Source organism: Pezoporus occidentalis, unplaced genomic scaffold, assembly GCF_034315485.1.
Source record: "Pezoporus occidentalis ecotype Australia unplaced genomic scaffold, CSIRO_AGI_Poc_V1 ctg118, whole genome shotgun sequence".
NCBI classification, from domain to species: Eukaryota; Metazoa; Chordata; class Aves; order Psittaciformes; family Psittacidae; genus Pezoporus; species Pezoporus occidentalis.
The window spans coordinates 3,452,902-3,467,366 of NW_026912972.1; the positions used below are offsets into that span (position 1 = coordinate 3,452,902).

Sequence of the window (14,465 nt, forward strand, 5' to 3'; positions counted from 1 at the left end):
GTGTGGTAGGGATGTACATACATGCACCTCAATTGTGCTGCACATTAAAAGAAAGATGAAGCCCGCTCATGCTCTCATTCAGGAAAGGGAACATCGTAGTCTGTGGCAGAAACAGGGCTGTTTTCTATTCATGCTCACTAAACATTCCAACAAGATAATGTCCTGACAGGGCCCCTCACAGCTCTTGCACTAACCTGCCAGTCTGAAATGGGTACATTCTCTCCTGATCTGATGCTGGTTTGCCCAGATATGCCGGACAGGGCCTGGAAGTCAGGATTTTGATCTGGACCAAGCTGAGGTTCCTCAGCATTTGTCATATCCATGTAAAGTTAAACCACAGTGGAAAAATTAAGCCTTACAGACAATGCGGGATTTATACCACAAAACCACACTGACCAAGGAAAAATCAGCTTCTGTCTGAAGCTCTGAAAGTCTGACAGACTTTCTCGCCAACTCTGTCCTCTGATGACTCCTAAGCAATGGTCCAGTACTGAAGCCTAGGGCGGACTGTGTGCTGATGTTGCACATAGCATAGCCTCAGTGACTCACTACTTCTAGGAGTCCCCAGCAGGAATCAGACACTGTGCTCCAGCACCTTCTGTGCTGTTTGAATGCTATCTATACTGTGAGATGCAGGGCATGGGTAGGAAACCAAACATATACCAGTGCACATAGTATGGGAAATGGACAGGAAGAATTAGAAATCCATGTGCAGTCACTGGGCTTTGATCTGGCTGCAATTCCAGAGACATGGTGGCATAGCTGGCGTGACTGGAATGTTGTCATGAATGGCTACATGTGTTTTAGGAAAGACAGGCCAGGAAGGCGAGGTGGTGGAGTTGTCCTTTATGTGAGAGAACACCTGGAATGTCTGGAACTTTGTCTCAGGGTGGATGATGAGTGAGTCAAGGAGCAGCCTCACAATCACAGGCTCTGGTTCTCATGGGAGACTTCAATCACCCTGACATCTGCTGGAGGCAGACATCTGCTGGAGGAACAATCAATGTGGGAGATTCCTAGAAAGCACTGATAACTTTCTGATACAGATGATTCAGGAACCAGCAAGGAAAGGTGTGCTGCTGGACCTTATACTAATAAACAAGGAAGGACCGGCTGGTGATGTGAAAGTTGGGGGAACCTGGGCTACGGCAACCATGAAATCTTGGAGTTCAGTATCATGCGAGGACGAAGCTGGGCAATAAGATCATAACCCGGGACTTCAGGAGAGCTAACTTTGGACTCTTCAGAGGCCTTCTTGGAGAATCCCATGGGAATGGGCCCTAAAAGGAAGAAGGGTCCTTGAGAGCTGGTTAATATTCAAGGATCACTTCCTCCTGGCTCAAGAACAGTACAACCCCACAAGCAAGAAACTGAGCAAAGGGGACAGGAGACCTGTATGGATAATGTGGAACTTCTGTGAAAACTCAAGAGACAAGCAGGAGACAGGAGATGGAAGCAGGGACAGGCAGCTTTGGAATATAGGGGCATTGTCAGAGTAGACACAAATGCAACTAGGATAGCCAAGGCCCATTTGGAATTATATCTGGCTAAGGATATCAAAGACAACAAGAAGGGCTTCTTCAAATACATTAATAATAGAAAAACTAGGGAAAATGTGGGCCCACTACTGAATGGAGCAGGGACCGTGGTGACAGAGGATGCAGAGAAGGCAGAGAAACTGAATGCCTTCTTAACTTCAGTCTTCAATGCCAATGCCAGCCCTCAGGAACCTGTGATCCAGGAGACCAGGGAGAAGGCCTGGAGAAAGGAAGTCTTTCCCTTGGTTTAGGAGGATTGGGTTAGAAATCATTTAGACAAGCTTGACATCCACAAGTCCATGGGCCCTGAAGAGATGCATTTATGTTTTTCCTGCCTTGCAGTTATGGCCTCTGAGAAGCTCTACCACAAACACTGTGCCTAAAGCATTTACAAAAGCTCCAGTTGCTGTATGAACATGGTGTCAGGCTGTGATACTGTGAAAAGCTCCCAGACTCCTAAAAACTTATCAGAAAGGGCCAGGTTCCTCCTACTTACCACAGCATCACAGTAATTTGACAGAACTAGACATTATTCAATGTTTGGTCTCCTGGTTAATACAGGGATTGAGTGAGATAAGAATTGGTCTTGCATAGGAACCAAGGTTAAGGTTAAAATCTGATAAGCATCAAGAGGCAGTTCTCAGTGCTTCCAAATCTACATATTGCCGAGGACAGATGATACTACAGTTTTCATGCTTCCGGCAGAGGCTACAGGTAAAGGGAGAGGAAATGGTGTTTATTTGGCCTAGCAAAGTTCTTGAAGAGAAAGACTGTGCCTCAGACTTTCCACATCTACAAACAGAGCTTGTGATCATGTTCAACCCTTGCACTCCTGAAATTACTGTATATATACAGTAGGGAAGCTGCCAGCCTACAAGCTAGTGAGATTCAAAAGAAAAGGCTGTACTGGACATAGCATAGGCAAAATAATATTCTATCCTCACTTTGCTTTTCCTAAAGGGTGAACAAGACAGGTTCATTTCTGACATTTCTCTAAGTACAAAGCAGACACTCAGCCTGAACAGTTAGACTGTGAAAAAAACAATTGAAAATAGATACTTCCAAAGGGAAATATCAGTAAAATAAACAGATGTCTTGCAATCAGCCACATACATCTTCAATACTTGCATAGGACATCAATAGCTGATTTACAAGCTGCTTTCTACCTATTTACAAATCACTGTAATTAATAAGGTGACCACACTGAACTAGGTACATTCCCACCAATAAAGGGAGAAAAGGCCTATAGAGAAATGGTGACAGGTTTCGCATAATTGTGCAGGGAAATACAAAGAGTTTGCAGTCAAGAGACACCAGCTGAATTTAACAGACAACTCAAGGAAGTGCAGGATCCATGTTAGATGAAGCGTAACGTGTTCTGGAATCATACTCCTCACTAAATCTGGGGAGCTGATCCAAAGAATGGCAAAAGAAATTGAAGGAGATTCACGCATGCCAAATAAAAAAGACCCTATAAGCTCCGTTAATTCAGCTAAACCATAGAATCCTTGCTTCAGTCCTCCCTTAAACAAAACAGATTTTACTAAACTACAGAGTTTGATACTTAAATTTTAGAGGCAACAGTCCCTACGTGTGGCAAGAGTACTAACAGCTTCAAATATCAAGTGTTGAGCATCAAGTATCAGTTTTCCAATCATGTTCCTTATCTTTAAGAAGGAGTGACTTTGAGTCGTGTCTGGATTCTTTACTGCACCATAGTGGAGAAAATTCAGTTGCTCAGTTCAAGTTCAAAAAACTCTCTTGTGTTTCACTCTTTGTGCAAGCTGGCTTTCCCAGAGCTCAGCAGACACGTCCCTTAGCATCTCTTTTTATTCAAATCCATATTTCCAAGATAAAACCTAAGCCTTTTATCCTTTTCTTTCCTGCCCTTTCCCATCGAGCAAAATAAACTCTTTTCCTCATCTTCCTGTGCAAGACAGAACACTATTATATGACCAAACAGCTCTGATGCAGATTATGTATTGCCTGAACATTTTTTCCCAAAAGAACAACCTTCCCTATTTTATTTCTCAAAATCTAGACTACTTCTTTCTTAGCTGAAAATACTTCCTCTGCTGAACCTGCTGCTGGCATGACTCAGACTTGCACAGAATTTATGTCCTGGGAATTTCAGTCTCCTCTAGAAAAAGAAATAAATTACAGCTTCTCCCCTATTACCAAGAGACCAGTAGCGTATGGTTCCTCATGGCCAGAATTTGTCTCCTCTGTCATTAGCTACCTAAAAGTTGTCACTGGCCACTTAAGCTGCCACTGTAGACACTGGAAAGATCCTCCAGAAAGTGATGCCTTCAACCCTAACTAGACAGACTGAATATACCAGATCTGACTGGCAGAAATCAGTGCACTCCTGCTAATGGCCTTCAAAAGAAGGAGAAACATCAGGTTATGGCTACTGTAGTCAGTGGAGGTTTTGTTAGAGGCTAGAGCCCCATCAGACAGCTTGTGACTGTATGACTGGCAACCAAGTAGCATACTGCTGCCAGTGCACTGCCCCCCTACCCCAGTGGGATGGGGGAGAGAACTGAAAGAAAGGTAAAATAACTCATGGGTGTTAATAATAACTAATAATAATAACAATATGAGGACATAAAGAGAGAGCAAAAGAGGAATATAATGAACAAAAAAACCCATAGAAGTGACGCTCACCACCCACTGACTGATACCCAGCCCGATCTGAGCAGTGATTAGCCCCTCCGTCTAACTCCCCTCAGTTTCTATATTGAGCATGATGTGATGTGGTATGGAATACCACTTTGACTAGTATCATAAACATAAAAGAGAATGTCAGATTGGGACAGGAAGTTCCAATTCCTTGCTCATTTCTACCAACCAAACACCTTTTCTCAAAGAAACTTTCTAAAACTTGCTAAAGCTTGGCACTGATTGCTTCATTTTTCTAAAATATGAGTCAGGAAGATCTTCCTTTTTATCCAGAATAATTCAGAGCTTAACTGTACAGACTGTTCTTGGGAAAGCCTTCCATTAAATGAGTGCAGTCTGAACACAGGAGCTGCAAGATGTTATTTCTGTGTAATCTGTAATGATCAGCCAAAATTCTGACTTTCAAAACCTTAAAAATTATGGGTTTGAGCTGTGAGAACTTTGAAGGTGTGCCTGAAACTCCCCATGGCTCTTTGCATTCCATCTTCAATTAACAAGGGACGAATTCATTTCTGATTTTCAGTCCAGAACAAAGCCCTTCAAATGTCTTGCAAATCCACAAATCTGGGAATCTATAAAGAAAACCAAACCAGACTGACACAGATTAATTTATCTCACAGTTGTGAACTGGTGACTTGGTAAATGCACAAACTTGTTCCAATGAATGCAGCTGCCCGTGTGGAAACAATTGCCTCCCAGCCTCTCATTAGCTAAGTACTTTCGCTGCCGCCGTGTCACATTGTCAGTCCACATCTCCCTATACAGCTGCCTCCTCTGGCTCTAGTTGGGGAAGCATCAAACCTTATAAGATCATTTATGTTCTTCACTGTCCTGAGCAGGCACATTCTCTTAACTCGGGCCAAAGTGACAGGACAAGGGGGAAAAGCTTTAACCTGCCAGAGGAGAGACTGAGATGAGCTCTTAGGCAGAAGTTCTTCCCTGTGAGGGTGCTGAGGCGCTGGCACAGGATGCCCAGAGAAGCTGTGGCTGCCCCGTCCCTGGCAGTGTTCAAGGCCAGGTTGGAAGGGGCTTGAAGGAACCTGCTCCAGTGGAAGGTGTCCCTGCCCATGGCAGGGGGTTGGAGCTGGATAAGCTTTAAGGTCCCTTCCAACCCAAACCATTCTGGGATTCTATGATTCTATAAAAGTACTTTTAGATCACAATGTATTGGAGAAACAGTGCATGATGTGCCAGAAGGAGATGAGAGACAGAATGGGACCCAGCAACAGCTCAGTCTGCACTTTAATTAGGCCTTTATTTTTCACTACCTTTTAGGACACTTTCCATCAACCAGTGCACCAATAGCATATAATCTAGATCTTCAGATTAATTTTGGGGCAGTCATCAGGGGTCATAACATGGTATAGAGACATGTGAAACAGAGGAAGAGAGTTATAAGATGACATCCCAAGGGGAACTTACTGAATGCCCTTTTGACCTGCAGTTCTCCCAGGAGGTGCTCAGCTCTGGTGTGCACTGGATCTGTCTGTCTCTGTCTCTGCATCCTGGCAGCCTATACCTGACACAGGGAACACTTCAGGAGACTACTGCTCTCTGCAGGTGGGGTTGTAAATTGTGATGATGGAAGGGTGTGAGATGTGTTGTCATCTCGCCTGACAACCAAACTGATTCTGAAGCTAACAAAAAGATGACAGATATTCACACAAACCTCCTCCTCTGTGTAGCTCTGAGATGTCTTATACTTCCCTGTGCTGGTCTATTTTATCCTCTAATGCAGATGCCTATTCTCCTTGCCAGCATTCTTGTGGTTTCTGGACAGGTTCTGCTGAATAGTGTTGTCATCAATTTATTCAGACGTTCTGACCCATGAATAACTGCACTTTGTTTTCTACTGTTTAGTGAAGATGGTGAAGTTCTTCCTTAATCTTCCTAAAAACCTTTAAGGAACACTTTGTTCTTCAACATTTGTTCTTCAACAAAAACTCAGGGATTGAGTTTCTCTACATGTCACGTTACTTCTTACAAGATGCCTGGCTCTTACTGTAGTGATATTTAAACCTTGTGTATGGCATTCTAGTCTATACAGCTCCATTCACTTTGATGAAGCTCTGCTGATTCACATCCACTTAAATTCTTGCCCATGGCTCAGGGTTTAGGTATACATTTTAAGATTAAATTAAAACAAATCTAGGTTGGCTTTACCCTTGGTTGCTGGCCTATGCTGCTTTATGAATAGTCTGCGTGGTCAGTAATGGCAGGACTCAGTTAGTGCACTTTTGCACTCTGATATGGTACAAACTCCATTCATAGACAGAATTTCAAGAAGATCAAAAATCTGAAAAGAAAAACCCCAGTCTTGGCATCTGAAACAGAGTTCCAACCCCTTCCCCCAGTTCCTCCATGCTTCCCTTGGGCTGTCTGAGAAATAACAGATGCAAATGGGTTACATTTGAAAGCACAGCATTTCCTCCACAGCTGATACAGTGTGAAAACCCATCTGAAGCCCAGCAGACATACCCATGAGCTAGTCGCCTCTGAGCTTTGCCAAGAATGATACATTTCACCATACTCTGCTATAAAGAGAAAACCAGACAACCACCTACTGGCTGCAGCACAGAGCTGAGAAGCCCTTATTTCTCCAGCCTGCAGAATACCAGTTAAACACATCTCAAGCCATCTATTCCTAGTAGGACCTTAATGAAGGGCAAAGTTAACTTGCTTCTGCCCCTAGAAGCATGCTCCTTTTTTTTTCTCCTTCCTATCAGGTGAAGCTATTTCTCTTCTCTGAGGCTGCAAGCCAGAGCTGAAGTAAAATCAGTCGGCTGTCTGATGAGCTTTTGATGAAATTCAAGGCTCAAGTACTGTATTTCTTGATTTATTTAGCATTCAAACATCCCCTGCTTCTTCAGTTCTGCACCTCAGCCTCTGGCAGTTTCAGAGTGGGGCTGCTTTCTCTAGAACAGCTGTAAGCTAAAAGACGCCCTTCTGCTAGGTTCGGATATGCCTCTGGTAAAAGGATAGCCTGTCTCCAAATGACACTTCTGAGCTGCGTATCTGTATTCCTTTAGTGATTTACATGTCACGTGTATGTACTTAACATGCCCAGATATATGCTGGCTTTTTGTCTACTTATTTTTCCTGTGGTTATTGCTATCAGCACTTCCAGCTCAGGTTATAAAACTCAAGCAGCTTTCGGTTTGTTTCATGTATCATCACTAAAAGCAGATAGCAGATAACAGCTTATTTCAGCCAGCACAGTATTTGCCACCAGACATTAAAGAAGTGAGCAGACACAAGGAAACGAAATTAGCTTTCATGTGTTCCTCTCACAGCCCCTATGAAATTAAACTGCAGAAACTGGAAAAGAATTAATCCTAAAACCTCTTGTCTAGACTAAGCAACTATGGCATAAAGGAAAACTTCAGTGAGTCTCTCTCTGCTCAACCCAGCTCAGCGGCCACATATCACTGGGAATTGAAAAATGCTTTAGCCTCAGTGACATTATGTCTACCCAGCAGATTTCCCCTGTGATCCCTGGAAGAATGAAATGCCAATTGCTGTGCCATCCTTCACTACCCTGTAAAGACTGCAACTCTATGAAGTGTAGCTGTCTAGGCATGCCATTCACAAAGAAATACAATTGCTGTGCTCTCCCCTGGGCCTTGTATGGCTGTTAACAGTCCACAGAGAATACCAGAGAGGAGGAGGGCTGGCTAACATGGTGCTGGTTTTGAGCCGCAGGTCCAGCAGCTGGGCTTGTTATGAGGAATGCTAATCCAGATGCACAGGCTGAATTTGTGTTCCGAGCCTCCTGAAGCCCCTGCGCACTGCTACCATCTGCCATGCAATATGTCAAATGAGTGTTGAACTCCCCCACAAAATAGTTCCACAGATACTTGTCAAAAGAAAGGCAGAAGAACCTTTGCTGAGGCATTATCTTGACTTTATCTGAGTAACTGGCTACTGTCCAAAGCCTGGAAAGCAATGGATGTGTTAATTTACCATGAAAACAGGATCAGCTTCTAAGAGATACCTTATTGTTTACAACATGAGCCTGGGTTTTTCCCCTGCAACACCTGCAGGAGGTTGCAATATTAAGATTTGATCCAATTTAATATTTTTTTCTGAGACACCATTAGGCAAACCTCACTGCTGTGTATATTCCACTATGAATTCAAAATCTCACATATATATAGAAGTATCTAATCTGCAAGCACTGTACAACCCAGCTTTCTGGAAAGTGTGCTGCACCCCCAGAGCGTGAGCAGCAGGTCGAGGGAGGAGATTCTCCCTCTGCTGCACTCTGGGGAGACCAACCCTACAGTCCTGATCCAGCTCTGGGGAAACAGCACAACAGGGATGTGGAGCTGCTGGAGTGAATCCAGAGGAGGCTACGGAGATGCTGTGAGGGCTGCAGCAGCTCTGCTACGGAGCCAGGCTGAGAGAGTTGGGCTGCTTCAGCCTGGAGAAGGCCCCTTAAGGGGAGACCTTACAACAGCTTTAGTGCCTAAAGGGGCTACAGGAAAGCTGGACAGGGGCTTTGGAAAAGGGCCTGTAGGGACAAGACAAGGGGAATGGCTTTAACCTGCCAGAGGGGAGAGCTCTTAGGCAGAAGTTCTTCCCTGTGAGGGTGCTGAGGTGCTGGTACAGGGTGCCCAGAGAAGCTGTGGCTGCCCCATCCCTGGCAGTGTTCAAGGCCAGGTTGGAATGAGGCTTGGAGCAACCTGCTCTAGTGGAAGGTGTCCCTGCCTGTGACAGGGGGTTGGAACTGGATGAGCTTTAAGGTCCCTTCCAAGCCAAACCATTCTGTGATTTTACGACTTTGCTTAGCACATGTTAAGTCTTCAGCCAAAAGTGATACTCATGACAATGTGCTTCACTGCATAACTCTGCAAGGTATGAAACTATGTCTTTTTAATTGCATCGTGTCCCTGAATTCTTGTTCTTTCAGACAGTGAGAAAAGAAAAACATTATCTGCCTCATTACACATTCATCTTTTCTTATATTACATTCATTCTCCAGTTTATACAATTTAAGCCCTGTTCCTGCTTATTCAAACCCTGCAGCAAGAAAAACAGTTAAGTCTAATATCTGTCTCCTCCCTTCATCTTTAGCTTGGGGTGGATTTGCCAGGTTGGAGGCTGCAACCCCCATTAACATCACCCAACACAATGCACATGCAATGCGGAATGACCCAAGAAAAGGTCATGTCGTGTGCAATCCTACTAACATCTATTTAGGTTGAATTTGAACTTGCTTGAATTAAAACAAACCTCTTCCATTTGTTGGTACTGATAAAGACTAGATAAGCAGCAACTGATGAGACTTCAGGCTGAAAGTTATCTATGGCATGGAGTGCAAACTCTTACTTTGAAGTTTTCCAGCTGCTCTCAGTGAGGAACCATTAGTTTTCAGGGGACAAAATACTTTCTCAAGACTGTCCTGGCCCCTGCCTTTTATCATCACTGAAACAGTGCATATGGACAACAGAAGCAGCATTTGCAAGGCAACTCAAATGGATCCCATCCCACACCCATCCCAACATGAAAAGCGGAATCCTTACCTGCCCCCCTTTAGGCTGGTATTTGATATTATCTGTTGATCCAATTTTGGACCTGACGTTCTTGAGGTCAGGTAGAGGCTGATTAATAACCCGTAGCTGCTTTGGAGTGGCTGGAGATTTAGGAGGAGTGCGAATTATGGCAACCTTTTTCTCAGTAGGTACCAGTATGGCAGATTTGGGGGTGCCAGGAGTGTGTGGGGTCCTGGAGTAGCTGGGTGTCCCTGGAGTGCCTGGGGTACGGGAGGCATAGCTTGGTGGTGTCCCTGGAGTGATGGCAGTGGAGCCCGGAGTAGTGGGAGTCGAAGTTCCACTTTTTCCTGTTCTGCTACGAATTGGCTCTGATCCTACATGCAGGACAAAAACTAGCATTAGACCCACAGAAATACAGCTCTTCTTCCCTATGCTCCTCCCAGTGCTGCATCCCTGTGTGCCAGGAGAGATACAGTTCTAAGATGGTAGAATGGCACACTGGATGTCTATCTCTGTGTCTTACTTTGCCCATCAACCTGTCAGGAGTTACCTTGTCATGTATGGTTGAGCTGGTTAACTCCCCATATGGTGACTGAGTTCCCTGTTTTGTAACACAGCCATGCTTCCCACAAAGCTCACTAAATGAGGCACAATACCACACTGATTTCCATTTTGGGTAAAGGATGAGAAGCACCCTTGGAATCTAACCTGACATTGAGGGACTCAATCTGACAACCTGACTAGCCAGTAAGAATGCTGTCACCAATTTCAATGGATTTGAGCATTGAACTAGAGTGGGAAAAATTCTGATCGTAATACTGAAACTAAAGGCTCTAAGTGCCTGGCAGCTGCTAGTCACATACCACTGCTGGTTATCCAGTGTCTGCAGCTGTTCCCTGGGTCAGCATTCAGCTAATGAACAAGTCATAGCTCTGTTGTGTGGATAGGCAGATGTCCCTCACATTCAATTGCTATTTTTCACTAGTGCAGTGAAAGAAAGCAATTAGAGAAGTCAACCTAGCTGAAAAGTCACATTCTAGTTACATCTGCATGTGAGTTAGAAATAAATAAATATTGTAATGTTTTATAGCAGCTCCACTCAGTGCTTGTGGCATTGCCAGTCATCCTCACTGAGCACAAGAACAGTTTAGTATTGGCACTGTGTTTTCTGCAGCCAGCTCTGCTCGTAACTCTCAAACACAAATAAACAAGCTGAGGTACTTCCATATGCTGCTTTAAGTAAAGCTCCACTGAGAATACTCAGAGAGAGAAAGACCAAACCAACCCTCAAAGCCTGGAAACCCCAGTGTTGGATAGGTGCATGTACATTTTCACCTTTGAAACGTTCAGGAGTTATAAATCCAATGGGCCTCGCTAGAGCATCCAGTGGGGCTAATAAAAAAACTTATCTGAAGTATTTGTCAATCATTCTGTTTAAGTAACAGTGAGGGACCAAACCCAAGGCACTGCTGCCCCTGGGGTCCAGGAGAAACTCTTTGGTTTACATGACTCATCAGACAGATAGAGCATACTCCTCTCACTTCCAGTTTCCCTGAAGGGTTTCTTTATATCCAAACCAACCCTAAACCAGAACCACCTCACCATACCAGCTGAGACAGAAAGGGAGTATTATTTTGTTCCCCAGCTCCCTGCAGCTTTGGTATATTTATTTTTCATTCCTCAGCCCTTCACCACATTGGCAAATGCTCAATGGCCTCTCACTCCTCATCAGCAGAATAGGCTGATATGCCAGCTGGGGGTCACTCTGCTTACAAAGGGTCTCTGTTTTACCCTTGGAGAATCATGCAAGAATTTCAAAGCACATTTTCTGTAGAATTTAATCATCTATTTCCCTGTAGTTCTCTTATAAAAGATTGGTTTCTAAAGAGAGAAACCAGAGGAATTCCTATTGGAAAGCAGGGAGCTATATCCAGGTTCTGAGGCCTGTGTTGAATGCACATCTAACTAAAAGTTCTGGGGTATTTGATAAAATTCTCTTTGTTCTGTGATTTCTTCTGGTTTGTGATTTGATAAGATTAGTCCTCCTAAAAGGACCTTGCTGTTTTACTATCCTAACCTACTCCCATGAGTCACTCCACTTGCCAGCATCTCAATTCCCAGCAGAGAGTTTACCCTAGTATTATGGCACAGGGAGATCATCACTGTGAAACAGCAAATTAAAGACTATAAGTACCAGTTTCCCTTTCCCAAGATCCATCAGAATATTTTATGTTGCTTGCTTCAAGTTTGTCTCATTTTTTTACTTGTAATTTACTCTGTAAATGCCCTGTGTTAAATATCTTGCTGTTGTGGTTTAAGCCACCTGCCCAGCTCTGAACTCCCTGCAAAGTCACTTTCAGGTATAAGCAATCAGTCTGAACAGCAGTCCTAGGTCTGGGCATTGCAGAGGACAGAAAGGGTGCATCCTGTCCCTGTTTTCAAGCCCATGCTGCTCAGCACTTGGTATCTGGACAAAATGAGTTTGTGGGGCTCGATTTCCAAGAGCATACCCCAGACCTGCCCCTGTGTAAAAGGCAAGGACACATGACGCTATGGCAATATGACACATCTAACACGGATGGGAGACACCCACAGCAGTAGGAGAAGGTTAATATGCAAAAAACATACGGGTGGTCCGTCGTACTGAAGAGAGAGAAGCTGTGAGGGAGAGAGAATTCTCCTCTCTGTCTCGGTCTCCTGATACACCTCTTCGAGCAGGAAGGATAGAGGAAGGTCGTGGTAGAGAGGAACGCTTTTCAGGACTCTTGCTTACTCCATCCTAGTAGTAGCAACATAAAAAAGGAAGGTTTAGTTTTCAAAACTCAAAGATCAATAGGCTGTGATTTCTCTTAACCTGTATAGAAGGGGAAACCTCATCCTATAGGCCCAACTTACCACTCACACAGGAACCTGTTGGGATCCAGCTAGCTCCCATGCTCTGCATAGCTCCCTAGTGCTTGTTTACTGCATCAAAACACCAGTAATCTGATGTACTTAACACAGATACTCTTAGATCTAAATGAATGGATTCCACATTTGTTTCTTAGTAAGAAACAAGGGGTTATTTTACTGCAAGTTGAAGTTAAAGAATTTACTTTCTGGAGCTCAGGTGTGGAATTCTTACATGAATTTACCTGCAAAGTAACTGCAGTACTGGTGCCCAGAATATACCCCACAGAGGTGTGATTTTTTGCATTCTTCAACTGTACCTTGCACTTTTCTTTTGGAGAACAAATTTTAGCTACAGCTTATTTTTTCAATTCAGGATTATTAATCCTGGTGTCTTATTTCCTTCCATACTTCTTTTACTATGGTTAGAGCAGTGGACATGTATGTTAGAATATTTCTGAATCTATGGGACACATGGCCAAAGACAGTCTTGCATAAGCAGATAAACAAATATGATGATGGTGCCAAACAGTAAAAGACAGACCAAGCATACTGTTAGCACAGAAAAATGGAAATAAAGAGTGAAAACAGTTTTTCAATGGGGATAGTCATCAACTCAGCATCAAGCAGATGTGAAACACAAGTGAAATGTAAACATGAAGAAGCTAGGATGGACTGCTGAACATCTCTTTCAACTGCAACTTTTTCAGCATGGTCCCATACATAGACCAGACTTGGATCCTAGAGCACTTGGCTTCTGCCCTTACTGCTGGTGATTAGAACTGTACCCTCCTACACTGGGGACTGAATTTGTTTTCAGGGAATATTAACTGATTGAAAGTTAAATTGTTTTAAACTGGGAGGGCACTTTAATACTGCTGTTCTTTGCCACTTACCCACATGCAAATGGGTGCCACTTCTCAGCAGAAGCAGATCCATATAATCAATAGAAAGAAGGTATGTTCTTCTAGTTGTAATTTATTTCACTTATGTTTCCTCTGGAGAATCTCCTTCGGTTTTATCCATTTTGTAGCACAACTGCTGTAGCCTAATAATCAATTCTCGTGCCACTGGATGTAAGCTTTGCAGAGAATTACTCAAGATTCAGTAGGTAGAGAATGTGATCCACTGGGTTCATCTATACATCTCCAAGCTAACTCTCTCTACCAACTCTGCTACCTTACCTTAGTATCTGATTTTGAGTAGGGCAAGCAGTCTCTTGGGCCTGCTGAGGAAGGCCGTACATAACAACTGTCTGTATCAAGAAAAGTGGCCCTTTTAGTAGTTAAGGAGCAAGCTGAGCTGGGTCTTGGTGGGAGCAATGACTTTGCTCTAGACTTTGAGGCAGGAATCTTTGACAAAGAGGCAGTCTAGTCATGAGAAAACAAACAAAAGAAAACACAACATGAAGCTGGACAAAAAGAACATACATGCAACATGGAGCAAAAAAAAAGAAAAACAAACCACCACCATAACCCAAGCTATGAATGAATACTTTCCTTGTGTCTGGTAATGGTGTCTATGCAGTTCTGACATGCATGCAACTTTCAGTTCTGTGTTGGTGGACTGAAATCCTCGGGGACTGTACAGTTACTGATTCTAGGAAGTACTTTTTTCTTCAGATGCTGTATTTGTCTTGTCTTCCTAGGACAAAACTGGTGCCATATATGGCATTTCACTGGTACAGCTGCTGGTTGTCTGCATTAGAAACAAGTGCAAAACTACAGGAGCACCAAGAGATCCTAGTCCTTTAAAACCCAGTTGCACTTTTGAAATATATCCCTCCAGGCTACAGTCAAGAATAAAATCGTGGGAATCTTAAAAGCAAAGTTACAGCAGTATTCCCACACTGGCAGAAGGA

General features: G+C 43.6%; 1 protein-coding gene across 45 annotated transcripts in view; it reads right to left on the reverse strand.

Annotated features, from left to right (window-relative positions):
* The window catches only part of MAP2 (microtubule associated protein 2), a 226,684-nt gene that overhangs the window by 10,685 nt on the left and 201,534 nt on the right, over positions 1-14,465 (reverse strand). For 23 of the 45 annotated variants that reach the window (XM_062602511.1, XM_062602338.1, XM_062602357.1 and 20 more), the window contains 3 exons: positions 13,789-13,974; positions 12,344-12,494; positions 9,746-10,089 (listed from right to left, as the gene is read on the reverse strand). In XM_062602511.1, the coding sequence (XP_062458495.1) occupies positions 9,746-10,089; positions 12,344-12,494; positions 13,789-13,974 (681 nt within the window). The remainder of the gene's footprint in view (positions 1-9,745; positions 10,090-12,343; positions 12,495-13,788; positions 13,975-14,465) is intronic. The other 22 variants (XM_062602660.1, XM_062602666.1, XM_062602492.1 and 19 more) reach the window with 1 other exon arrangement.